The 26,914-nt window shown below is 43.8% G+C and overlaps 2 protein-coding genes across 3 annotated transcripts; both read left to right on the top strand.

Moving 5' to 3' along the window:
* Positions 1–144: 144 nt before the first annotated feature.
* Positions 145–3,606, top strand: LOC111226693 (platelet-derived growth factor receptor-like protein). 2 transcript variants are annotated; one of them, XM_022751977.1, is made up of 7 exons: positions 145–305; positions 554–714; positions 817–959; positions 1,088–1,239; positions 1,392–1,685; positions 2,706–2,845; positions 3,272–3,606. In XM_022751977.1, the coding sequence occupies exons 1-7, from the start codon at positions 224–226 to the stop codon at positions 3,476–3,478; spliced, it is 1,179 nt and encodes a 392-aa protein (XP_022607698.1). In that variant the 5' UTR covers positions 145–223; the 3' UTR covers positions 3,479–3,606. The 2 variants fall into 2 exon arrangements, with proteins under 2 accessions (XP_022607698.1, XP_022607699.1); XM_022751978.1 differs by having other exon boundaries at positions 3,276–3,392.
* A 1,522-nt stretch (positions 3,607–5,128) lies between these two features.
* On the top strand, positions 5,129–26,912 carry LOC111226667 (NEDD4-binding protein 3 homolog). Its single transcript, XM_022751937.1, has 10 exons — positions 5,129–5,249; positions 22,625–22,905; positions 23,001–23,172; positions 23,837–24,049; positions 24,272–24,393; positions 24,550–24,745; positions 24,840–24,932; positions 25,029–25,280; positions 25,464–25,722; positions 26,311–26,912. Exons 2-10 carry the CDS (start codon positions 22,658–22,660, stop codon positions 26,697–26,699), a joined length of 1,944 nt encoding a protein of 647 aa, XP_022607658.1. The 5' UTR covers positions 5,129–5,249; positions 22,625–22,657; the 3' UTR covers positions 26,700–26,912.
* The last annotated feature ends 2 nt before the right edge of the window (positions 26,913–26,914 follow it).

Raw genomic sequence — 26,914 nt, 5'->3', positions numbered from 1 at the left:
GGAGGAATTTGGGGTACTAATGCCACTCTCAGGAGGAGGAATTTTGTGTGATTCTGGTAAACAGCTGACCGCTCACTTTGCGAGCTCGGCCCTCCTCCTCCTCCTCTTTCTCTCTCTTCTCTTTCCTTCCCTCCTTCTGGTTTCTACAGTGTGTTCTCTCTGTCCGTGTTGAACTGCGTGGACTAACAGTCCACGCATCACTCTGATAATCCACCGATCAATCATGCCTTTGGTGAACTTGTTTGGGTGGAAGGGGAAACTGGTGCTGAGCACTCTCCTTATTTGTGCCGTAATCTTCGAGTCAGGTAAGTGACTTTATTTCAGTTGCTGAGCAGTTCTGTGAACATGCGAATTACCAAAGGGGGGAGGTTTCTGTTGACTTAATGCATGATATGGCTCACTCCAGATGTTAGCATCTGATAAAATTACACTATCACCAAACACAGCAATCATACGATGTTCTTTTTATTAAGAACTACTTATCACTCATATCATTAAACACTTAACTGTATCTGTATTTATTGATGCGTCATGTGCTCTGTACCTTGCGTAGCTTATTGTCAAAAAGATGCCCAAGAAAAGAGGCCCACTCCAGAGAGGAAGCCCAAGCCAAGCAAACCCAAACCTGGAAAATCAACAACTAAAGGGCCCAGAGCCGCAACAACCAAGATCAAAGCTTCACCTGCAGCCCAGACACAGACCTTACTCACACAGGTACACAAAAGATTTGTTAAACACAGAAAAAGAACTGAGTGTGTGTGACTGTGTGTGTAATTGAATGGATAACTGCATGATTTTGTATCCGACACACTGAAGGTGCTAAACAAAGGGAAGTTTAAGAAGGTGGGAGAAACTATAAGCGTGCAGTCGGGAGAAATTCTGGAGCTGAGGTGCAGGGGCAAACCTGTGCAGTGGAGCGTCCCCTCCTACCTGGAGGAGGAGGATGATGGGAGGCTCAGGTAAGCTCCCCGGTAGATACAGGTTTATTTTGCATGATGTAAAATTTATTAATCAAGTGACAGACTGATTAAAAAAATCTGTTGGAGATGTGTTTGTTCTCTGACATTTTCCTCTTTTTGCTCTGCAGCACCGTCCAACATGAACGGTATGGCGCTCTGACATTAGTCAACACCACTGGTGCAGACACAGGGGAGTACACCTGTTACCCAATGTACTGCGAAGACACAGACTGCAGGAAGGAATATGGCAAAGCTGTCAAGGTCTTCGTCTTCTTTCCCGGTACAATGAATAAACTTTATTGATGCTTACACATGCACTTTTCCGACCCGCAGGCCTCCGCTTTATTTCACCGCCAGCTTGATAGGAAGCCTAATAACATCCACATGATATCTTATCATCAATCTGCATTATCTCCTTGCTGTACCAAACAGACCCACAGGAACTATTTGTTCCGTCGTCTGACTACTATGAGGTGATACAGCTGAGAACCAACTGGCCAACGGTCCTTCCCTGCCAGGTTACATCACCCGACGCCAAAGTAACTCTGCACCGTGAGTATCCGCCGGTGGAGGTGGCGGTGGATGGGAGGGAGATCTCCTTTAATGTCATGAAGGGCTTCACCATCCATCGACCCCGGCCTCATCACGCTGGAGCCCTGTACTGTGTGGCCAGTCTGGGCAACCTGAGGCAGAGCTCCACCAAGTACATGCTCATCTATGTCAACTGTGAGTCACCCATTTCCACAATTATGCTTTTATTTGTTGCCTTTGTCTGCTTGTTCCTGTTCAGAGACAAGAGGGTGTGTAGCATATCCCAGCATGCATTAGACAGAGAGCTGGGAAAAACGACCTACAGGCAGCCAAACAACACAAGGCTGAAAAATGTACACAATCACACCTGAATCACATGGAGTCTCCTTTTTTCTGTTTTATATTGTTGTTTTTTCTGTTTTTTCTGTCGATCTTCTGACAGTTTAACTACTGTCAACGCTTTCACCTGCACTGACTGACACTTCAAACCCTTCCAGGCCGCAGGTTTTCACACTTTTAACAATTTACTAAAGAAACTCTCCAGCTCCTCTAACTCCCACCATTTCCCAATGTTCATACACAGTTCACTCCAACCGCTTTCAGTGTTTACACTGATGTACTGAACTTTCAGGTTACACACTTGCTTGAACAATATATACTTCCAGGTATATCACCTACACTTGGACTGACACATCAGCCGAATCCTTTCTCCACTTTCATTTCAGTCTAGAGTTCAACAACAACACTCAGCGCTTACACTTAAACTGACACTTCATCTTGATTCAGCACCTTCACTCTAACTGCTAATTCAGCTTATTTAGTTTTTGTATTTCTGTATCCAGCACAGCTTCAGCTGTTTCAGGATTTCAATTTGTTTCAACTGCAAAATTTCAGCAGTGCATTTCCTCCAGAAAAATATTGCCTTTTTCTCGTTTTTTGTTTTCTACTAAGGAACAACAGATTAATCAAGAATAAAAGTACTTGTTAATTGCGCCATTACAAGTATTTGTATTAGTACTACTACTTGAAGAGGGCACATGTAGAACTCCAAACATACGTGCATTTTCAAGACTGCAGGAGAAACCCAGACAAAACGGGCAGAACATTCAAATTCCTCTCACTTTCATTACGCTGTCTAATGTCACTAATGCTAATTTATTGTTTGACGTGACTTATCACTTACAGAACTCAATGATATTCCACATTTGCCATCAGACCCCATGGCTCCTCCTGCCCCGGTGATCCAGGCCTCATCGCCTTCGCTGGCTGCGGGGGAGAACCTGCGTGTCAGCTGCAGTGTGGTCGGAGAACAGGATGTGGTCGTGGAGTTCACGTGGGAATACCCAGGACAGCAGGTCAGATGCTCATGGAGACAGGGATGATGATTAACTTACTGCAATACTTTACAACACAGTGTACTTTCAATGGGTTTAACTAAACATTTTGATAATGTCAATTAGTCGTTTACTAATGCTACAGAGCAGTAATGAGACATTTTGATGCATAAGAAACATGCAAATTTCAGGTTGGTTGTGAGACAAATGAAGTGAAGGATGTGTGCAGGCAGTGTACATCCTGTCATTACAGCTTACTTTGTGCTTTTAGCTAGTTCATTATTACTTAAGAGGCATTCAACCTATGGACTGCGGAGCATCCAGGCCTGTATAATGACTTACTAATAAGTCAACTGCAGACTGAATGGCTTATTGTAAACAGGTAGCTCACGCCCCTGCTGTGAAGTATGTGTTTGTTTCTGAATGGAGCACCTGTGCTGCTTGCAGATAGGGAGGCCTCTGTACACACAGGAGAGCGTAAGTCCAGACGGTGGAGGAGCGGCTCGACAGCAGTCTCAGTCTGTTCTCCTGGTGGATGAGGTGAGGGATGTGGACCAGGGCACATACACCTGCACCGCTCAGAACCTGCAAGGAGCCAAATCAGTATCCACCACCGTTAAAGTGGTCCCCAAAGCAAAACCGCAGAAACCATGATCCACCACAGCTATATGACAAAACCAGAAGAGACAGAGGGAGAGAAAGAGAGTGGAGATAAGGTGACAACAAAAGATGAACGTTTTCGTCTGAGATTATAAAACACACTGCACCGTTACAATCATAACAGAGATTTTGTTGTTTAGATGAATGTATGTTGCACATCAATCTTGTATATTAAATGTTACAGTACATATACACACTTTGTTTCCTGTCTTCTTCTAGTTATTTCTGATTTCGCATGATCATGGCAAAGGCGAAAGTATAAAGAATAAAAATAAAATAAAGACAAACTGTTATGATAATGATGATGATGATGATGAATATAAAGTACATGGTTCATTTTCACAGCATCAGCGTGACATATTTCTCCCATTTAGTTAAATTGATCAAAAATTATCATAATGAAATTATAATATTGTTGATGATAATAATAATAATAATAATAATAGGGAAGACTAGGTTGTAAAACTTCTTGCTTCAGCACCTTTATCTCACTGAAATTTTGAAGATTTCTCTAATTCTTATACTAGAAAATGGCAACAATTCAAACTTCAGCAAGAGCATCACAGACTTCTTGAGTTGATGTCCTTTGTTAAAACCTACCCTACCACCAGGGTAGGCTGCAACACATGCTGGGGTAAGTTGTAACAGTTAGACAAAAGCAAAAATGTCGTGGTGACGTTGGTTGCCCTTCTTTAGGACCTCATCACATGCTTTTTTCAAAACATTGGCAGGCACACCTCTGTCAGTGTTTCTTTTCCACTGCCAAGGTATTCTGTAAAATCATTATTATTACTATTTAAATCAATAAAGTGTTCTTAATTGTATGTAAAAGAATGGCTGTAATACTTTTTAAAGATTTGTTACAACCTATCCCACCCCTGTCAGCCATTGTTTAGTTTGCTGTATTAGCAGGGGAAAATGCATCACATTTTGCCTGAGAAAGTACAATTTAATCTAAGTCATATGAATTTAGCTGAAATTGCCGAAGCACTAAACAAAATATTATCTTGGTCAAAAAATGTACTTTCTTACCTAAAAACTTTTTTTTTCCAATCTGCATGGCCTGTTTCCAGCCTTGACAACCACCATGTGGTACCAGGGAGGACGTGGGTAAACAATGACATCATCTTATGACTTACTTTATCCCTGTTTGCTGTTAGTTGTCGGTATTACAACTCTCCCCATGTTACAACTATACTACACTTTATTTATATAGCTGCATAAAATGCAGCTCACAGTCATTAACAAGTAGGGGTATTGAAACAAAACGACAGGACATATTAAAGCAATAACACCTGCCCAGGGGACCGTCTGGGGCCTAAGAGGCAGGCGCCCACTTTACGCCTGTTGGTAATTCAGCCCTGGTATTAAATATGAGGCGGGTACTTCTCTTCGCTGCTTCTGAATTTTTGTTTATCGCACCTACGTACCCTGCCGCTAGATGGCGCCGTCCCGCTTTACAAATGTAAGTGTGTCAGTCCAGTTACCGGGGGACAGGCACATGTCTCCCTGCCCCTCATGTTTCCTCTCACTCCGCTGTCTCCGCTGTTCAAACCTCCGAGAGGGAAAAGAGTCCCAGTCTGCGCTCCTCTCTCTCCACGCCGCCAGCAGCAGGCTGAGCTCCGTCTCCTGTTCCGCACCGACTCCTGGAAAATATCCTGCGGAGCCACGTAAACACCGGTTGTTTCATTATATAACCAGCGACTGACAAAAACTGCAGTAGAGTACCAGTGTTGACCAAGAGATGTCCTGCATGCTGAATATGGTGAGTGCCAGTTTTTCTAATCTTTTCATCATCCGCCCCCCCCACAAGCCCCCTACAACCATGCAGCTCTGCAGCCGGGAATCTGTGCCAGTATTGGTGCATGGTGTGTTGTGGTTCATGATGGTGACATGTTCCAAACTTTCTGCAGACGAGACCTGGGTGTAATAAACTTGAGGATAAGCTCGGCTGCTCAGGTCAAAGCCTGTAGCCTAAAGACACAGTGTTGCTCTCAACTGGACCCCAGAGTTTGAGCGCTCAGATCAGGGCTAATCCTCACAATCTGAAAGGTTTTCCAGTCTGTGTGTGAGAGAGAGAGAAGACTGATGGAGGAGCAGTGATCTTTTTTTTGTTGTTGTGCCATTTATCTCTTGTCACTTTGCAGCAGTGGTGGTCTCCTGCTCTTCCCCTGCAGTGTACTGAATAGTGTTTGTCCTGCACGGCTGTAAATGTTTGGGTTGAAGCTCACTCTCCAGGGTCTCCTTTGATGCACAGGAGTTTGGGGACAAAAGCTGTTTCTGTGTGTGAGAGTGTGTTTGTGTGTGGGTGGAGGGTGAAGTCGAGGGGGAGGAGGACTCCAGCTCAGTTTTGGGGACTGCCTGGCTGTCGTCGTGGAGACCAGAGGCCACAGGTGACCTCTGACCTGAGGACTCATAGAGCGTTGCAGGAAGAGTCCTTTTGACTGTGGTGGTTATGGTGTGCGAGCTGACGCAAGCGAAGGAGCAGGTCTGACAATAGGGAGACAATAGATGTTGTTGGAGACGGCATGGTAACCATTCCTGTAATTTAGGAAAGGGATTATAGGAGAATTCAAAGTGATAGTGGGTTGATATACTGCTGTCTGCGCTGGTGTGAGCATGTATGACTGATGATCAGTGCATGGCGATCACTCCGACAGCTTAATTATTGTTTAGGGTTGAAAGTCACCACACAAAAATACATTTCTCCATCCCATCCAGCCTCCTTCTGTATGACACAGAGGTGACTGAGGGCTGGGAGGCTGGTTGGGGCTGAGAGGTCAGATTTTGCAATAAGAGCTCCAACATCCAAAATCATACTCTAACATTTACCTCAGCACTCTTGACCCCATGCTCAATTTTCTTTTTTGTTTGTGTTTCAGTTTTGAGTTTTGATTTAATTCATTAACACAAACTATAGGCATGGGTAGAAACCGTTAGTGTGATTTGAGAAAATGTGGTTTCTGTGATTTGGGTGAACTGACCCTTTAAGGCTGCATTGACACAAAGTGACACACCTGGTGTACCTTCTCGGATTGAACAGTTTTGACCTTAACTTCGGAAGGAATAAGTGGATCAACTAAAAAAAAAAAAAAAAAAAAAAGATTAGTTTATAATTTATCAAGTAAAAGTAGCAGCTTCTTATAGGTTAAGTTGCTTCTCTCAGTTTAGTGACATTGTGAAGTGAATTTGTTTTTGGTTTTTTTCGAATGTCACTTTAAACATCACTTTGAGCGTTGGTTCCCTGTGACGAACTCATTTTGTCATTGTTAACATTTTAGATTGATAATTAAATATTTTCAGTAATAATGTCAGTTGTCACTTTGAGGCCTATTATGTGATTTATCCTCTCAAAACCACAGAGTCACCCCTAAAATATCGTCGCGTATCAATTTGAAGGAATTCTGTCAAAAGATGTCAATATTGAAAAGTCTGTCTGCTGGCTAAAAGCTTGTGGAGACGTTTTTGACGACAACCTATTAGCACAGCTCTTCTCTCAGCTGAATCGGCCCTGACAGCTGATGTGCTGTGTCTTCCTTCAGCTGTTTGAGCTCCCAGGGGGCTGACACTCCCCTGTGTGTTTGTGTGTCTGTGTGTGTGCGTGTGCATACATGTCTCCTTAAAGCATGGGCAGCTGATGAAACACTAATTCTGCTGACCATCAGATGTCTGCTGACCATTTGCTTAGTGTTGCCTAATGGAAAGATTAGAGTATACCGACTCCTCCTCGTGAGGCACAGTGAGTTTGAATGAACTTTACTCCTCCGTACTCCCACAGTTTGTTTGTTGTCATTTGAATACTCACATAAGGTGCACCTAAATGTTTTACCCTGTCACAGTCTAATAAATCCATCATCCTTGACACCACTTTAAGCCGCAACGTAGTGTGCTGTTAGTCTTTTTCTTTTTTTGTAGCACGTAAGTGGATGGCGGGTCAGTCATGCATATTACAGTCTAGCAGATGGTGCAGTGGGGAGAGCACGGCCGTAATGGCACTGTGTTGGTTGACAGAGATTTCCCCTCAGGCCAGCCAGCTAATCAAACACTAATCAGCCTTTCTTCCACTCAGTGGGTTTGGTCTGTCTCCCCTCCTCAACTCTGTTTCTTACTCTACTCAGATTTTCCTCCCCTCTCCCCACATTTTCTGGCTGTTTGCTCCTAATCTTCAGCTCATCCTATTACCCTACTCTCTCTCTCCCGTCTGCACTCATCTCATAGACTCTTTATAGACAAGGCCATGCCTAATCACTCTGAGGAGAAAGTGTCATGCTCTTACACTTCGTGCTTTCACTCCTCAGTTATCCCTTTGCCGGTGGCTGGCCTGATCCGCTCTGTGGGCCGTCTGTCGCTGCGATTAAAGTCTGGCCGGGTTGGGAAAATCACTGTGGGACCTGGCCAAGCGTGCAGGGCTGTCTGCCTTGATTCTGCCACTGTTGGATATAAGGCTGTTTAGCCTTCACGGCTCAAAGCCATCACAGTGAATGGTAATAGTTTGCATGGCTTTACTGTCACTGGAATCAAAAGAAAGTGTTCATCTGTGCAAGTAACCAGAACACATGTTTCCTATGGAATTCTGCACCAGCTGATCAGTTATTTAAGCCCACTGACTAACCACTCCACACAGACATGTGGTTATCCTCACGGTCTCGTGTGAGTTTGACAGCAGCTCAGACTGAATTAGCCTCAGTAAAACATTGATTTATTTTGCACAGATTCGGCTGGGTCAAGTAGCAGGGCTGACAAGCTTGGACTCAGTTATTTTCCAAGTACCAAGACAGAGAACACACCCAAGTTAATCATTATCCCCAAGTGACAGGTGTTTCCTTATAGCTTAAGGTTGATCTTTGAAAGTGTTTTTGACATAATAAAATGACAACTTCATATGTTAAAACTGGGCGACCTGGGTAAGCGGTAGGTTTATTTATCCAATCAATATTTTAATAGTATCTACGGATCAAATTACTGTGTGTATTGTGAAAGGAGTTGCTTGAAGCGACAAACCTACAGAGCTGTAGGGGAGTGTTCAACTGTTTCGGTTCAGTCTCATTGTTCTCATTAACCTTGTTTCCAGCAGCAGCAGACAGCTGTTGTCAGAAAAGGTTTTGATAAACCCACTGAACGCTGCTACCTGCTCAGCCCCAGACAGCAGGGAGGCATGCTTAGTGGCTAGCTGTTCAACATACTGCAGCATTTAGCAGCTGAAAAGAGGCAGACATTTTTCGGTGGAAACCAAAACAGAGCTACAAAGAAAGAAGATATTAGACTTAATTTCATCAGGTGTGAATTTTAATATTGGTCAGTGTCTGCAGTATGTGTAAATAAGCAACTGTTTGCTTTGCTCAGCTTTACAAGATGATAAAATGCCACTGTTTGTGTTGTTGTTCTGTTTCCCCAAGTAGTAAAAAAAAAAAAAGATTAATACAGCTTTAAAGAATAATCCACAATTTCACAATGTCACTGTGTTCAGTATATATTTCGATATATTGCAGTGTTTTGTAATGCATACAAGTAAAATATAAATGTGGACAGTGTCAAAAGGCATCCTGGGACATGTAGGAACACTGACTCAAGCAGAAATAGATAAGGCAGGAAAACCAGGTCTACTAATAACAGAATAACAACTGGAATGTCCTCAACATTATAAACCAATATTATATGGCAACATACGGGTATCTAAGCTAAGGCAACAAATGTCATCTTGTCTGACCCTCGGAGGTCAGAGATCTTTCCACTTGCAGCAAACATCACACCTGCTGTCAGCCACGCCATGATTGTGTGGACATTAGGCAATACCTTTGATTTTCATTTTAAAGATGAAGCTTAAACCTAGTGAACATCATCTGTCAGAAAACAGAAACAACTCTTGAACGACTTAAATAAGATAGCTCATGTAATTGATGATATATAACAGTTTAAGTGTGAGTGTGTATGGGTGGATTTGGCATAATGAGGAGCTAGTCTTGGGCCCACACACTTATTTCTATCAATCAAAATATCATCTGCTGCCAGATGAAGCAGATCTGGTAGATATTTATTGTTTAATCATAGTAAAATCTACTATGCCTAGTTTTTACAGATTGCAATGTTAGGTTGACCTGCCACCTGACTGCTGGACAATAGTTGTATCCTCATGAGACAGGCGGGACCCCCCTGACCTTCAGAGGGGAAAGGTCTGAGAGTGTAGGAGGCTGCACAGACCCCATACGGGGGCCTTTGTCTCTAAATGTCACCAACTCAGAGGGCAGATGGAAATAGCCGATCTCTAACTCTGGCAGAATCTCATCCTGGGACTATTGTCTTGTTAACGAATGTGGCCTTTCTTCCCTGTGAGTCAGACGTGGTGTGTTCACTTCAGCTCAGACTTATCGTTTCCTCGTGTTTTTGTTATTGATCGGGCTTATCTCCCCCGCGAGGAGCCCCCGCAATCACCTGCCTTCTATAGATATCAGCAGCAACGGTTATCTTGTGTGTTGTGTTGCGTTATGTGTGTGTGTGTGTGTGTGTGTGTGTGTATGTTGGGATGAACGGTGTGTGTGCAAAGTACTCGGCCCTTGTCTCTTTTATTTAGTCTGAAGAGTTGTAGTGTTGCAGAACAAAAGGCCACGAGTCGAAGCGCTCCTCTGCGAGTGGGCATTGTTGTTTATTTATATCTGCGTGTACATGTAGTGGTCGCTGAGGCAGCCGCAGCTCTGTTCTCTCTGACAGCTCTTCAGTTTGCTGTCACATCCTGTTCTTTTACATAAAATCAATACGGTGGCTTTAAAGGTTACAGTCAGATACCGTGACCTGCTCATGTCTCACTTTGGTCACACAGGTAGTGAAGTGGAACAATGCTTAAGACTCGCTGGATTTTATCTTGTTTTTTTGTTGTTGTTGTTGTTTTTTTTTTTTAAAGCAGATGTTATAAGAGAAATAAATATGACGTAAGAGCTAGCAGCGGGTTAGCTTGGTTTAGCACAGAGACTGGAAACTATTGTTTCTACACATTGGCTTTAGTTTGAATTAAATGACATGTATCCTATTAGCTAATGAGTTTTGGAGCTGCTCATAGGTGGATTTTGGTAGGCTAGCTGTTTCCAGTTAGCTGTTCTACCTGTACATGCACCGGTACACAGACACGAGAGTGGTGTTGATGCTCTCATCAAACCCTCTGCAAAAAAAAACTTAAAACAAAAAAGTCAAAGCTCTATTCCTTTATGAATGTAACTCTTCTCTTGTTATTAATTTTTGGTTTCTGTTAAGTGAAATCTGTCTCTAAGATGCTCCTGCTGGCTTCCTCTAAATCCTTACTGACTGAATTTTAAAATGTCATGTCCTGTTTCTCTAAAAAGTGACAGACGCACTGAGCTCAGTTGGGTTAACGTTATTTCTCAAGTATCAGACAGCCAGCATGCCCCCCCATAGCTGCTTCCTGTGATGTTATTGTGCAGAAGAGCTTAGGCAGAGGAAATGAGTCTAGCCTGGGTTGTCGTCTCCTCTAGTTGACTGGTCAGACAGGTACAGTATCTGTAAGCAGGCCCCAACTCGTCCCCCTCTGCTCTTCCTGCTTCATATCTTCATCTATGGATCTCCACACTCCCTCCTCTCTGTTTGTCCTCCCCCTCCTCCCTCCTGCTGTCAGTTTTCCATCCGTTCACACACAAATGCACCACCGTCACCACCCGTCCGGGTTACCAGAGCTTCCTTGTTGGAGCTGCTCTGTCTGCCAGCTGGGAAACTTACAATTGAGAATCTGTGGAATCTGAGACTAGATCTGCCCGTGGGGCCCAGAGGTAATGACAGGGGTACAGCAGCACCTGCTTAAGTGTTAGACTGGGCTGCCTAGCTTTGATGGGGTTATCCCCTCTTTTCATTTTTCAGCTGATTTTCTTCAAATTGCACTCGGCGTGCCAAAGGGCACCGTAAAACATCACATTCTTGCTCTGGAATGTCTTTCATAGCTTGCCAATCTCTACATAGTGCATCTCTGGTTGGCAAGGTGCTTTATTAACTGGGAATCTTGTATGCCCACCTATTGGTGCCAGTTTTAAGAAGTCCAGATACTTCCTTCACTCCCCTCAGCTCTGCAGCTCGCATCACATGGTGAAGACAGAAGAAAGGAGTCGCTCTCTCCTGGTTAAGGAGCAGAGAACAATGTCCTCTCTTTTCTCCCTCCTCAGATGTGAGTGTATCCAGTTTGAGTTATGTAACTTGATACGACGCAGAGGCCGTCCAGTAACCCAGCCTCAGGAAGGGAGACTTACACTCAGACTATTGTCCAGACGGTCCATGCTGAGACTTCCCCCACATGTTCTCATTTTCCACCTCTTCCTCATCTGCGCTGTCTTTATTTTTCCACCCCTCATCCTTTTTTCTCTGTGTTCCTGCTGCCTGTCTCTTAACCCGAGTCTGATCCCTCATTATTGTCTTATTATCCATGAGCAAACAAGACACATTGCGCTGTTGATATTTGTCCAGTGAAGCTGGCTCTCGTGTGTCAATGCAGGATCTGGATTGACCGTCTCAAAGCTGGTTCATATGTTGGCCTTTTGTTTCTGGAACCGGGAGAACAAGTCCAGCCACACTGGTCCCTGATAGGGCTGAAAGTGCACAAAATGATGAGCAGGTGAGGAGGGGAAGAAGAGGGAATAGGGTGAACAGGAAAGTACCAGGCTTTCTCTGGAGAATTGAGACTGACTATAGAGGACTGCTTAGTGATTTCTTCCACTTTCCCCTCACAGTACAAACAGGTAAATCTCATTGAAACTCACGCACGGCTTAACATCAGCTTAGTCTTCTATTTAGATCAGTGCAAAGTCATCCTGTCGTGGCCACCAGGACCAGATCAGTTGTTAAGATCAGGCTGCTCCCTCCCATCCACACACCTCCCTACTGCCATCACAGACTGAGAAACAGGAAGTCATGTGGCGTGGTAATCAGTAGCGCGAGCATGAGAAAGAAGGAGAGAGAAATAGAGTGAGTATGGGATCAGGAGCAGAGAAGTGAAGTTTCAGGTGGCCAAACAGACAGGTAAACACAAGATTTTTCTCCCTACTTGTATTTAAACGTATCCTTAGATTATGTAAAAATGTATCTTTCTATCTCTGTTGACCTCATGCCATAAAGTCATTTGGGTTTTAATTTGCTTAGAAAACATAGTCCTACGATAGTTCAAGTACCTAAGCTGCACAGTCTACAGTGTGATACTGGGCTTCAGATCAAAGGAAGAACTTGCCAAACCAGTGTGTATATTTTTATACTTCCCTGATATTGCTGCTGGGAAAGTTTGACTTATTTACATGCCAGTGGGCTCAACATGGTAAGAAGTCATACTGTGATGGAAGGCAGCTTAAGCTGCAGAGAGAAGAGGAGAGCAGCCTGATTGTTAATTACTCAGCCCATGAGGCATGCTTGTTTGCAGTGGATCTGAATTGAAATTAGAAAACTTTTAAACCAAATCTTTTCTCCTGGGCGAATGATGTCACACTGAGCAGCCCCCTCGGCCTCCCCATTCACTTCCAGCACAGAACAAATGTGCTACTTAACTGTTAATTATTGCATGTCCCAAAACGGAGCCACATAGTGCTTAAATAACAATGTATATACTGTATGGGCTTATCTGCTCCACTGAGTGGTGTGTCTTGGTTTCTTTAACATTACATGAGTGGTTTCCATTACATGCGTTGTTTTTCTTGTGTTTTTTTTTTTTTTTTTGTTGATTGTTGGTCTGATGGTCTATTTGTGTCCCAGGAATTTCCCTTGAGGACTGTTCATGGTTTTCTGTTGCACCCAAGCTGGGTAACAAGATTTCATTGGACTGACTTTGTTCTTCCACTGTTACCGATTGGCTTTTGAGAATTTACAGTCTCCGATTTCTCACTGTCAGTAAAATGTCAGTAACGCACAAGGTGAAATTCTGCTCATGTTGATGTTTCGCTGTAGTTTCTTGTTGCTTTGTTGTCAGTGTAAACTCTGTACAGCAAAGTTGTGACCCTTGATGACTGAACAAGATGATTTTTCAATAATTCCCACCGTGCTGCTTCTCAGCGCTGACAAACAACAAACACTCACAGTATTTACAGAGAAACTCCACAGGAGGAAAAAGTGCTGATGGTCTGACTCGGCATCAGTGTGCGTCAGCATCAGTGTTTACTGCCTGACACGCATGCTGCTCAGCTCTTCCTCTGGTGTTACATTGCAGATGAGATCCAAAAAAAAGTTTGCTGAGATCTTATCAGCTTTTTATCCATCTATGCAAACTGAGAAGAATTAACATTTAAAGCGGCCATACTGTGGGTCAATCCATATCTGCGTATGCCTTTGAATCCTGATCAGTTATCAGCTGCGGCCCACACATCTTCCTGTTTGTGTTTGTGGTGAGTGTGAGGGCGAACACGAGCACGTTCACCGCAGCTGTTAAGTAGAAATGGTTCAGGTGTTGGTCGATGTGGGAACCACTCGATTTCTATCGCTGTAATCACAGAGCAGTGACGCTTACATGAACCGCTCCAGGAAACAAAGAAGCCACAGAGAGAAAAGAGAAAGAGAGTCTCTACTCATGCCCCCCCACCCCAACCCCACCCCTCTCTACTTTCACTGTAATCAATTTAATAAGAAGCTCGCTCTCTCAAGCTTTTGTCTTTATCAGCTCCATTTAACACTGTATGGCTCTCCCGCTCTGATTATGTGGTAAAATTATCAGTCATTAAATGTCTGATATCACCAACACAGTTCTCATGGGAACTAGCTCTGGATAATAGACTCTGTCATATTTGTTTTACAGAAATGACCCACAACACTTGAAGGCCTGTAGAGGACAGGGGCCGTCCGCATCACCCATATCAGTGCGTTATGGGTTATGTGAAGGCACATTAATAATTACCCAGTGAGAAATGTAAGGAATGTGAGTTTGTTTCCTCACATGGCTCTATCCCTTTACATTCCTCACTCTGAACGTGTGCTCTGCGGTGAGCAAGGCTCTGCTGATAGCAGCAGTTGGCAAACACTGTTACAGGCTTTGCTCGCTAACAAGGTGAACAGAACCCAAACAGAGAACTTGAACTCGATTAAGGATTAGCTGAAATAAATAGCGTGTCATTCTGCTGTTTGCTCCCTCACAAATTCCAATGAAGTTACGCGAGGAAATATTTTATTACGATGCTGTCTTTCCAGTTGCTGACGTCCTTGGTGAATAGAAATCTGTGTGTTTATCCTGTGTGACATCTGAGACGTGGCTGATGGAATCAGGCAAATAAATGATCCGGAAAAAGTCTGGAGGAATAATCAAATCATCCGTCTAATATTCTCAAAACCAGTAAACATGTTTGTTTTTAATTATAACACTCTCATCACGACAGGCAGTGTACTTCATATATTAACACCTGAACACAATGCCAAAATCATCATCCAGGCAAGATGTATCAAAATAAGAGATATATAACTCAGTGCTAAAATGTGTCATGCTTCCATGATTGGTCAAAATTGCACCTACAGTGTAAAGATGCATCATCCCCACTAGTTCAGGAGGTCTGATACTCAGACAGATTAATCAGATTTTGATTAAACACTGTGAAAGTTCTGTAGTTCATCTCAAAAATATACTGAATGTCCTAAATATGACCATAAATCCATATTTCTATTTATATTTTTTCTGACAGAGTGCTCTCTCTCTATTTCTGGAGGATTTGGTCCTTCAAAGGGGCCAAATCGTACATAAGGAGCTTGTCAGCAACCCCAGCCAACGTTATCTGGGATAAAATCCTTTTCTCTTGTTACATTAAAATTGTAACATCGCATTTGAAAATCAGAAAAAGTCAGCTAAGCAGCCAAAAAGGGTTATGTTAGAATGAAATAACAACAGCATTGTACATTTTTTCCTCATCATAATCTCATAGGGCTACACTGCAATATAAGAACTATACTGTTCCTTTATTTCCATCTCGTCTACACGGCTTATCAACTGTGAAAGTACAGATTTTTTTCTATCCTTCTATGTCTTTTAGCAAAACTTCATGTGTGTAGCCGTTTGATTGTTTCTCCAAAGATTATTTCCATCAGTTCAACCCTCAGATTACTCATGTTATTGTGGAACAGATGGATAGTATGAGACATGCAGTTGTTCCTAGATACATCTGAAATTAGGTAATCTATTTTAGTGAAGGAACACAATGCATTTTTATTTTTCTTATTTTAGGAAATTTTCCTGTGTTGCGTTTGTGTGTGTGGGATGAGTGAAGGGCAAGTGGATGTCACTTAAAACAACACTGAGGTCAGGTACTTATCCTTATGTTGCTAGTACTAATCTCTTTATCTCTCTCACACACACACACATACACTCACACATACACACATAGAGGTTTGAACTTGTAACCTCACAGACAGATCAGCACATGCATTCATCTAAACAAAGTTAGGGATTATGCAATCAAGCCTTTTTCACACCACAAATTGAAGACTGTGGTATTTTAACAAAACAAGCTCTGTACTGTTGGAAGAGAAACAGAGCAGGCCTGCCGTTAAATACATTTTCCCATAAATAACACTAATAATACATTTTGAGGTAAGAGTTGGCCCCCGTGAACACACTCCCTTGGGTGTTGTCTTCTCACACTGAAGCAGCCTGATGTAACAACAGTAGGATCCAGATCAATAAGGTTCCATGAAACACCAGTGCAACTAGTCACCCCGGATAACCCCAACATGGCTGCTCTAGTCGGAGCCAGTAATTGAATTCTGTGCAGAAATACAATTCTGTAAAGTCAGCAGTGAAGGCCAAGGCACGCTGTGCACTCCACTGTCAATATAGGCTAACAGATGCAAAGTGAGGAAAACCCACCTCAGCTGGCCCGCCTCAGAGGAAGTCTGCACAGCTGATTTAGTGGAGTGAGTCCAGGGCGAAGCCGGCCAGTCAGGATCAGGACTTGTACAGACTAATAAAGCACTGCTCATAAAAGTCAAACCTGGTGTAACTGCAGATCCTCTGAGGTACTCTTTTTTTTTTTTTTTTTTTCCCAACTTGTGCTAAGTTTTTCCTAAGTTTCAAGGTTTTCTCTTCTGGGTCAGTAATTATGGAGGCTGCTGTGGAAATTATTTTAATGAGAGTTTAATAGTATTTAGTGTCATCTATCTACGCAGCATGGAGAGCCATTTACTGAAGTAGCCAGCTCAAATCCATTAAAAGACGACGCTGTCAAAAGATAATGAGATGGGTGACATGCATGGCAGGAGTCTGTAAGAAAGGCTTTGTCTTCAAGAGGCTCGCTATAAATTTACTGGACAAGCTACTTCTAAGTTATGTTAAGATTTAGTCGTATCCAGTGATATGAAAAATTCAAAATCACCAAATTTGGAGAAACATGGTCTATTCCAAATATGCCACATCAGAGCTCCCTTGTCGGAACTCGCAGAATAACACGTCTGCGTCTGCTCTGAACTGTCTGTGCGCTCAATAGCGCCCTGTATCTACGGCTATGACCAAACATGCCCTTTGACCTTAGTAAAGACCGGAGTATTTGTCATCAATGGAGACAGTGTGAGCCTGAACACTGCGCCTTCAGCTTGAGCAACACCACATCCAACCGCCAGTGAATTATGAGCCATGCTTCACAGAGAAACCTCCCGTCATCTTGAGTGAGAAAGTCGACCTTTTATTCAAAGTTCTGTCAGCGCTACCATTCAGAAAACATGACACGAATCCCCTCCAGGCAGTTTATCTTAAGGCGTCTGACCATATTTCCATGTCTGTCTGTGTGTGTGTGTGTAGCTTGTGTCACAGATGTATGATACATGGCACACAAACTGCCGTCGGATGCATAGAAGAAGGAACATTTCATGACCACGCTTTTCAACATCTCGGCTCCTCTGAGTGGCCTCAGGGCCCGTGGAGAGGAACGAGCTCTGTCTGCCTGATTGTCTCCCATCCATAATGAATAACCTGCTAACAATTAGAGGCCGCTGCCGAGCACTCCTCTGCTGTCATGCCCCACAGCCAGAGACACTCTCGCACTCACTCATTACACGCTAACATGTAAGAAGAGTCAATCAGAGAGTGGGAGCGCTGCTTTGCTTCACATGCAGGATGGTTCCTTCCTAGTCGGCCTGCGGCACAGTTCACCCTGCTGACACATAAGAGCGTGGAAACACGATCACATCACACAAAAGTCGCTCTTTACGTGAATTTAAATTTTGTGCTCTCTGCGGTAAAGAGATCCCCATTCATTCCTTTTTTCTTTTTTTTTTACTTTACACTGATTGTCCTGAGAGGGATGATACAGCATTTGTTTTAAAGATTTCAAGTCTTAAAGTGTGTTAAGTGGCACCTTCTCTTTGATTTGATGTGGGTGAGAAGAAGCCATTGCTGTGGTTTTGTTTTTCCCGCAGTCCAGTTCCTCTCACGCTGCAACAAACCATCACGATATGCTGTCATGACCTTGTTTGTTGATAAAAAAGTGTCCGATGAGGAGGACTGTCGGAGCAGGAGTTAAATATAATACTGCAGGTCTCTGTAGAATAGATTTAAGTAAGGCTAGTGGCTGATTTGGTAATGGCTCTATAGTGTTTTACACAACTAACAGCTGTGAAAACCGGCGAGTGCAGCTTTGATAGAGCTTATATAATGTAACAGAGTGTGTGCTGTGTGGGAGTTCTAGATGTAACCTGCGAAGTTACCCCACAAACGTAAACAAACTTTGATCAGGGAGCAGGGGAAGAGAGAACGCCGCGGGACGAGGGGCACACAAGATCTGGTGCTGCGAGCCATGCATATGCTTTTTTCCGGGGCTGTGTTGTGTGACCCGCACACACACACACACACACACACGCACGCACAAACGCACAAGTGTGAGTGAACGTCCGTGGGAGTGAACGCTTTCTGCATCACAAAGTGACGAGCCCGAGCTTGTGTTCTGTAAAGCATCTTTGGAATTTGGCTTCCCTGTCCTTCTCTCCTCTGTCTCAGTCCCAGTGCTGACCCGTGTGTCTCTGGGGGTTTGAAATGTCCTCTCTTCACGCTCAGGCATTTCATTGAAAGCTTTGTTTTCCCCACAGGAGACCTGATTACGATGTTTTTAGGAGAGAGCGTCCTTGAAACCCTCCTCTTGAAGGCTGCATGTTTTGTTTTCTTTGTGATCGCAGTAAAGTGGTAGTTGTATGGTTTTCTGGATGAGTTAGGATATCGTCCTCAGAAGGCTCAACCCAAACCTTCACTGCAACGGCTCACTGAAAACCTTTTAGAGGAGACTCACACCTCCTAGCTGCCTGTTCACATCTCTCCTCTTTAGTATGCGCCACTCTAGATCACTAGCACTGTACAGTGTTAAGAAAAATAATATGATTTTATATCATGACCTGAGATACATATGAATGAAGAGGGGAAAGTTACAAGGCACACATTCATATTTTTTTGACAGGTTTATTGTAAGGAGATGTATTATACTTCACTTCATATCATAAGCATATTTCACTTAGACAGAGAAAAGAATGAGAAATATTTATTATTAATATTTTTTCAGTACGGGAATGAAAGTATTCAGTATCACCGTTTCCCAAGATATATTATACAGTCCCACAAAGTAATTATACTGATGCTCAGGTCCATTCAGCAGCCTGACAGTGTCTGCTGACTAGATATAATCAATAAATCTGTGGAAGGATTTCATTCATGTGCTAACCAGAAACATGGATACAGTGTGTTTGTAACCCAGCAGATGCAAGTACAGGTGTATAAGAATGATCGAGTTTCATCTGTTCATCTGTATCTGTGCAGCACTTTGATACACAGCTGTACGATCAAACATTTTCATGTTTTGATCGAAGTTCGCAGCTTTTGAAAAAGCTCATCACTGCTTTGAAAGAAGCATAAATCAGGAACAGAGCAGATTTCAATTAGACTGTAACTGTTCAGCGCTGGTAGGAAGCACGGCTTTGATCCATGTGTGTGTGTGTGTGTGTGTGTGTGTGTGTGTGTGTGTGTGTGTGTGTGTGTGTGTGTGTGTGTGTGTGTGTGATTTAAGGAGGTGTGTTGCGTTTCAGGGCCCCTTGGCTAGTCTAGGCTGGGCTGTAAATCTTGCCGTGTCTCCTGGTTTACTTGGGGGCCATAAACTAGAAGGCAATTATGGAAAACAACTGGATGCAAGATTTCTTCAGTCCTGTAAGATTTGTGGTTGCAGCCTAAAAGGATTTTTACCCTCCTATCTACCCAAAAGGAATTGCTTTGCCTCAGCCGCCCTCACCCCAACCCCAGCTTCCCGTCAAGCATCGATTGGCCTCTCATGTCTTTGGCAGATACAAGACACAAACTGAGTAAAATACCGGACATAAAAATACTGTGTCAGACCCTGGCCAGTGGCCATTAGATTTGGCACACTCATGATTTATTCATATGGTATCAGACACATACACATATACACACTCAGCATGACCTGCACTGACTCATATCCATCATGTCTTACTCTGACCCGGGACACAGTAAGACAGGAAGACTTCCTGGTCCGATGGCACCAGAGCTCGTGCACTTGTTCAAAGAGCTTCACGTTATATTTGATTATATTCATTATCACTGATTATCGGGTTTCTCTCCTCAGCCTGAGTTCAGCTTCTATTATAGTGGCTTATTAGGAGCCGAATGCTTTGGTGGAAAGTTTTACATTGGGGGGAAATAGTACCTCATGAATATAAACATGAGCAGCTTGGGCTGCTTTGATCTCGGCCTGGCTGAGAGCCCTGAGTGGAGTGGGCTGGAGCTGCCGTTGCACAGCTCTCTCTGCCTATTTTAACCATTTGCATAATTGTTATAACTGTCGAGGGCAGCAGAGCAAAGCACTTGATAAATGTGGATTGTATTAGAAGCAAGAGGAGATGCCGGAGTGTCACTGCGGGTGTCTGTTCTCATACGCGGGATATTCGTGTGTGACAGTGAGAGGGAAAAATTGCTTTAAAGGTAGCGTGCGTGTCATGAGTGTGTACCGACAGCCAGGCGGCAGCTCGGCCCAGTCATTAGTTGGGACGAGCCTAGGTTTGATGCCCCATGCAGCCATGCACCTGCCAAAGCATTTCTTCAGCAACCGACTGTGTTTCTGCATGTTTCTGCCTTCAGATCATGCACACAATGTTTTACTGCAAACAGTTTCCAAACCTTCATTACCTGAAACCTGCTCGAGGTAGGTCATCAATCCACCCCAGTGACAGGTTTTACCTTTACTTTTTCATAAAGTTGTTCCTTGTTGTGTCATAGTTTTGGCAGGAGAAGGTTTGGAAACACATCACATCTTGTTGGTGCATTCATCATACCTTTACAGTGAAATGTTCTTGAGAGAAACATCTCAAATATCGAATGGGTTCTGTCCTTGAATGCAGGAAGGAGGAAATTACATTCCGGCTAACAATAACACATCTTTGACAATGAAATGTTCTCCATGATGAGTTACCTATCTAAGGGAACTTTTGAGCCCCTCGGGTTTATTTTCATATTATAATGAAACTAATGCAAAACCAATTGGTAGTTAATAGGATACCTGTTCCATGCGTGCCACATCAGCTGGCTGAGCACAAAAGGAAAATTTGCCTCCCTCAGGTCCTATTTATAGTTGGAAAGATTGCAGCGAGTTTGTGTGTTTTATGGTCTCGAGAATGTTTTACAGCTAATGGGGGTGTTTATGCACAGGAAGAGAGAGGGTCACAGGGGTGAAATCAATAGTGATCCTTAATGAGGTTGTCTGAAAAGAAGGAAGGGAAGGGGTTATGTGGGTGATTTGAAAAACGATGGTGGTGGGGAGGTTGTAGAGAGAATGATTTGGAGCTGAAGAGGCTCAAACTCGAGTTGACAAAACAATAGTGCCTCTTGGGTAGGTGTTGGGGTAACTTGGCAACTGGTTTAGTTTTGTCAAAGTTGAGAGAAAATGTTAATCATTGTATTGTTATTTTTGCTCCACATAATGTTGCCTGCTGTGTCAGAGACAAGACCTGGTATAACGCAAACAGCCATCAGAAGGCATACGGTGTGATTGGTACATTGGATACACGTGATTTTCATGAGGGACAGGAAACCTGCAAACAAAATAAGCCGCCGTAGCACTCGATTAAATCATCGATAATGTTTACTCTGTATGTTTTTTTTTTCTTCTTTTTTTTTTAAGAAAGCTCTGCTGTGGCGGGATCAGTTATGTAACAGGCTTGTGACATATGCTGCCCTACCTCAGAAAAAACAACATAACCCTCACAGAGTACACGTTTCATGTGATCCTCTAGTCTTTTGAGTTGCCAATGGCACAAACAAACATGAGATTCTCAGAAGCAAGACTGAAAGTGCAGCAACTGCAGCATGAAATTGAAATTTTCAAACTGGTTTGGGATTTGTCCTCTTTGTAAAAGGTATTTTTACGCTTCTCCTTTAACAGGGTTTGTATGGGGGTCAGTGTGTGTGTGTGTGTGTGTGTGTGTATGTGGGTGGGTGTTGTGTGGTGTGGTGGTGTGTGTGTGTGTGTGTGTGTGTGTGTGTGTGTGTGTGTGTGTGTGTGTGTGTGTGTGTGTTTATGTTTATTTTGTAGTGAAGAGCTGTGCTGTGATGTTGTGGGAAGCTATTAGTTATTGTAGCTGCGCTCTGAGACAGCTGTCTGTGCAGAGGAACACAGCTGATGAAACGTCTGTCAGCTCACACTGTCCCTCCAGAGATCAACATCCGCTCAGGGTAGTAAAGGGCCAAATGGCTTCATGGATGGCAATGTCAGTCAGTCAGTCCACACTAAAATATCTCAAAAACTACTGGATGGATTGCCATGAAATTTAAAATGTATTTTACATCCATGGTCTCTAGAGGATACTGAAGTGTACTGACTTTGGTGAGCCCCAGACTTTTTATCTAAAACTAGCTTCTTCTTTTTTTTTTTACCATTTTCTGACATTTTATAGACAAACAACTAATCAGTTAATGAAAAAATCATCGCCAGTGTAATCGACAACGAAAACTGTTGTTAGTTAAAGTCCTAAAAAGTTCAGAATGAACTGCAGTTTTTTGAGAAGCAGGGAGCATCTTAACAGAGAGCCTATGTTGATATGTCGCCATCAAGGGCGCAGCCATCTTGGTACTCAGCTTACTAAAAACAGGTCTACCTACATCACCTTTCTATGAGCACTCAACTCATCTTGTCCTTTTCTTCTTTTCTACAGAGCACCTTACGCCCCCACAGAGACCAGTAACCAATGGCAACCTCAGTCCAGACCCTTCCTCTGACCCGTGGCCCCGACAAAAACTTCCGTAACCCTTTCCCAGCCCGGCCCCTCTCCTCCCGCTGCGGCATGGGAAGCGTGGGCAGTCTGGTAGAGAGGCCAGATGTGTCTCCGACCAAAGGCAGCCGCGCGGTCCCCCAGGTGAGACCCAAACAGACCAACGGCCTCCTGAAGAAAGGCTTCACCCAGAGAGAGCTACTCAACTACCTCAACATCACCAGGTGGGTGCTGCTATTGAGAAGCAGATGCTTTTGTTGAAGCTACTACAAAGTGTGACAGAGCTTGACCTCAGTTGACCTGCTGTGCCTCCAAACAGAAAAGAGCCTACAGCAAACCCAGGAAGCGATAGCAAGAAGGATATTATCTCTGGCCTCAGCTCTGTCAGTGGCCGTGAGGAGGACAATATGTACGCCAAGGTCTACCATAAAGATGGCACCGAAGTAGATTTGACAAAGAACTCGCTGCCAAGCGGGGGGAAGTATGAAAAGGTGAATATTGTTATTTAAAACGCTTATTTTTGTATGATTAAATACCTAAATTATTAAACCTGTTTCAACATAAAAGCTCTTGATTTGAGTTAGGAAGCTAATCTATACTCTATCAGCAAGTCTTTGTATCACATGTCCACCAAACATGTGTTACTATAGATTTCTTCAAGAATGCAAGAATCATAGATTAAATCTTAAACGTATGTGAAGTAAAAGTACTTAAAAGTTCCCTTCAGAGCAGAAGGTAGAACTCGAGTGTCATTCACTAACTCAGGCACAGATGCGGATGAATGACTTCCCATTGTGTTCTTTTTATAAATGATGTATAGCCAGTGACTTGCTGTGTTAAATCTATCTGCATCACATTTATACATCTCTGGCAGTGTGATGCAACACCCCCATAGCATGTTACCTGCATAAATCAGCCTTAAATCTCTCACAGCTCACCAGCACAGATTGAGAATCTGCCACTTGCCGTGTTCTGAATTTATTGCTGCAATCAAATCTTACTTTTTTTTTTTTTTTTCTTTTTTTTTTGGTTGAATTGATCAACGCTAAGAACATAGAGGGTGGAGCAGTATTGATTTAATGGAAGCACTGTGATTTATGTTACATAGCATACCCTTCTCCACCACCCTCTACTATATTCCATCTCCTTCTCTAGGCTCGTTTCAGATCATCGGCCTTCAAGCCCGTCACCCCCAAAAACTTCAGCTCCATGCAGAACCTCTACCCGTCTTCCAAGTCGGAGGATGTGGACCATGGCCTTTCCAACGGGTTGCGCAGAGCTTACGCCCATGTCCCTAAAGCTGTCTCCACCTCCTCTTCCTCTTCCTCACCCTCCCGTCACGGTGGACCGTCATCCAGTGGTAACAAGGTATCTTAACATATGATCATAGCTTTAAGCCTCGATCCAGTTCCCAATCCAATCGATGCCCAGTTATTACACACAGGTATTTTAGAGTCGATTACAGAAGCAAAACACTTAACTACTCATGATTCTTCATTTTATACAGCCCATTATTAGTCACTAAAAATAATCTATTTTCAACCTATTAATGTTAAAGTGATGAATAACTGCATAAATATGACGGTGTAGACCCTCTCCTCGGTGCGTGGGATGAGCCAGGAGGATGATAACCTGTCAGACTCGGGCCATAACTCCATGAACAGCCTGCCGCCGTACCGGCCTCCCTTCCGCCCACACCTGGCTCACATCAGGTCTGCTGCAGCATTATTGTCTGAGCTCTACTTTATATTCAAATGGAGTGTTGCTGTAATTGATTTTTCATACTTAATGACTGTGTGGGAAGTGATAATAGAAGAGATTTTAATAGCATTCTTGGTTTCTTTTTTTTCTTTTTTTTTTTACCCTAGTGCATCTATGGGCCACATCAACACCATCGGCTCCCTGGACCGCACCTCTCTGGGCCCGAAGGCTGTAGGCTCAGAGGGTGTGGCTATAGGGGAGATGGCCTGTCGGAGCATGGCAACCCTGAGTCGATTGGCTCCATATGGAGGGGAGGCTCCACCTCCGTATGAATGGACACTCTCTCTGTCCGTGGAGGAAGTGGTGAGTACTGCACAGATGGATGGATAGACGGGAGGACGGGCAGGTCAGTACAGTTTACAGATTCCTAAGTCATTCATTCTGCTGTCCTTTCCAGGTGCGGGACCTGGAGGAGCGCCTGGTGGAGAAAGAACATGAGCTGAAACAGATGAAAAGAAACCTGGATGAGAGTGAGGGCGCCATCGCTCAGGTGAATCTCATTGTATTAGTCTGTTCTTCACCATCAATCTATACACCTGTCTGCCTCTCTTTTGAAGTCTGACCCCCATCTGCTCGCCTCATGCAGGTGTTTGAAGGGAAACAGCGTCTGTGGGAGAAGGAGGTGGAAGAGCTGAAGCGCCTTTATGCCGCCAAGCTGCGTCAGGTTTCCCAGCATGCTCAGCGTTCCCAGCGCAGCCTGCAGTTGCAGCTGTTCAAGGCCCAGCAGGAGAAGACCCGACTGCAAGAGGAGCTCGACAGTCTGAAAAGGGAAAGGAGCCAAGAAGATGGAGCCGTAGCAAAACGAACCAGCCTGACCCTGGAGGAGACGCAGTGGGAGGTAAGGGACAGTTTATGGCAGGGGGACGCACTTTACAGAAGTAATTACAGGGAACAGACAAGATAACTGAATTCCTTCCTTGTTTGTCCTGTTAAAATGATCACAACAAGGTCAGTTAAGTCAGTAAAAAATTTATGTTTCTCCTGCCCCTATCCCTTCTTTTCCCATTACTCTATCTCTCAGGTTTGCCAAAAGTCAGGGGAGATTTCCTTGCTGAAGCAGCAGCTGAGGGACTCCCAGGCAGAGGTGACCCAGAAGCTGAGTGAGATCTTCCAGCTCAAGACGCAGCTGAGGGAGACCCGCACGGAGCTGCGCAACAGAGAGGGCCAGATAGATGCACTAAAGCTCGTCCTGCAGGGGACCCAGCGTCGCAGGTGTCCCTCTCAGAATGCACATGAAGAAGGAAAAGGAGCTGAAGAGAGGACGTCTGCTGGGGCAACAGGTATTTTTATTTTTATGTTTCTGTCTCCTCCTTGTGTCTGCAAATCTGTCGCTGACAGTGTCTGCACTGTGTGATTTGATGGTCTAAAGGTGCACATCTCACTTGCCAAAAGCACAGATTAGAGTAGTTTTTTGAAGTCTCAAAGGGCTTTACATAAAGCTAACGAGATCTAACTGATCAACAGTAAATCACAGAAAAAAAATAACAGTTCTTGGAAATCTTGTGGCAAAGCCATGAAAAGTATTTTAAACCTACTTAGGGCTGCACAAGCCAAGGTGACATGCATGGAAAATGGGGAAAAAAGTGAATGAAGCAAGATATTTATATGCCACAGATGTCTGTTAAATATTAAACCAAGTGAGGGATATTAACTGGGTCTCTTATCAACACAGCAGGAGCTTGTCTGGGTTTTTTGAGTTAGGATGCTGACATGCTTGGACCCAAAATCAGGTTATTTGAGTAACCAGGTCAGGGGCAGAGTTTCATGTGTGTGTGTGTGTGTTTTGAAAGCAGCCAAAGTCTTTCATTATATTCTCCCTACGGCACTGCTGGACTGTAGTTGAAGCCATGTGAACCTCTGCTTTACAGGAGGGTGCGGGGGCCCTACAGAGGAGCGTCTGCGCGCAGAGCTCCTGTTGGAGCGACGCCAGAGCGAGGCCCAGGCCATGGCTTTTGAGGAAGAGAGGCACACATGGCAGACAGAGAAGGACAAGGTCATCCGCTACCAGAAGGAGCTGCAGGCCAGCTACTTAGAGATGTATCACCGCAGTGAAGTGCTGGAGAGGGAACTGCACCAGCTGAGGGCAGGCAGAGAGCAAGGAGCAGCAGGAGGAGAAGGAGGAGAAGAGGGGAGCAGAAATGGGACACTGGAAAGAGAAGTGCCAGAGCTGAGGAGTGAGAGAATGGGGGAGAAACAAGAGGACAGACCTTCCTCTGGTTTGCCGTGGATAGACAGGATTGAATCATCTGAAATTTGACTGTGACAGACTTGTTTGCAATGCAAACTGTTTTCTCCCTGAAGTATGGGAGCTATGGAGGACCATGTCTGCCAGGAAAAGGAAAAAAATAGAATCAGCTCACTAAGTCAAAATTATAAAAAAGGAAGTCAAAATTATGACATAAATTAAAGTTTTAACTAAAACAATTTTTTGATAGTTAAAGAAAAATTGATACTGAGATACCAAGTTAAAAT

This window comes from Seriola dumerili, unplaced genomic scaffold (assembly GCF_002260705.1).
Source record: "Seriola dumerili isolate Sdu_G_001 unplaced genomic scaffold, Sdu_1.0 BDQW01000161.1, whole genome shotgun sequence".
In the NCBI taxonomy this organism is placed as follows: Eukaryota; Metazoa; Chordata; class Actinopteri; order Carangiformes; family Carangidae; genus Seriola; species Seriola dumerili.
Note: the sequence above shows the minus strand (reverse complement) of the source record. Positions and strands in the feature narration are given on the sequence as shown.

Coding starts and splice junctions, on each gene's coding strand:
- LOC111226693 (XM_022751977.1), top strand. CDS start 224: ATGCCTTTGGTGAACTTGTTTGGGTGGAAGGGGAAACTGGTGCTGAGC. Junction 715..816: donor CACAGACCTTACTCACACAG/GTACACAAAAGA, acceptor GACACACTGAAG/GTGCTAAACAAAGGGAAGTT. Junction 960..1,087: donor GAGGATGATGGGAGGCTCAG/GTAAGCTCCCCG, acceptor TTTGCTCTGCAG/CACCGTCCAACATGAACGGT.
- LOC111226667 (XM_022751937.1), top strand. CDS start 22,658: ATGGCAACCTCAGTCCAGACCCTTCCTCTGACCCGTGGCCCCGACAAA. Junction 22,906..23,000: donor AACTACCTCAACATCACCAG/GTGGGTGCTGCT, acceptor GCCTCCAAACAG/AAAAGAGCCTACAGCAAACC. Junction 25,723..26,310: donor GACGTCTGCTGGGGCAACAG/GTATTTTTATTT, acceptor TCTGCTTTACAG/GAGGGTGCGGGGGCCCTACA.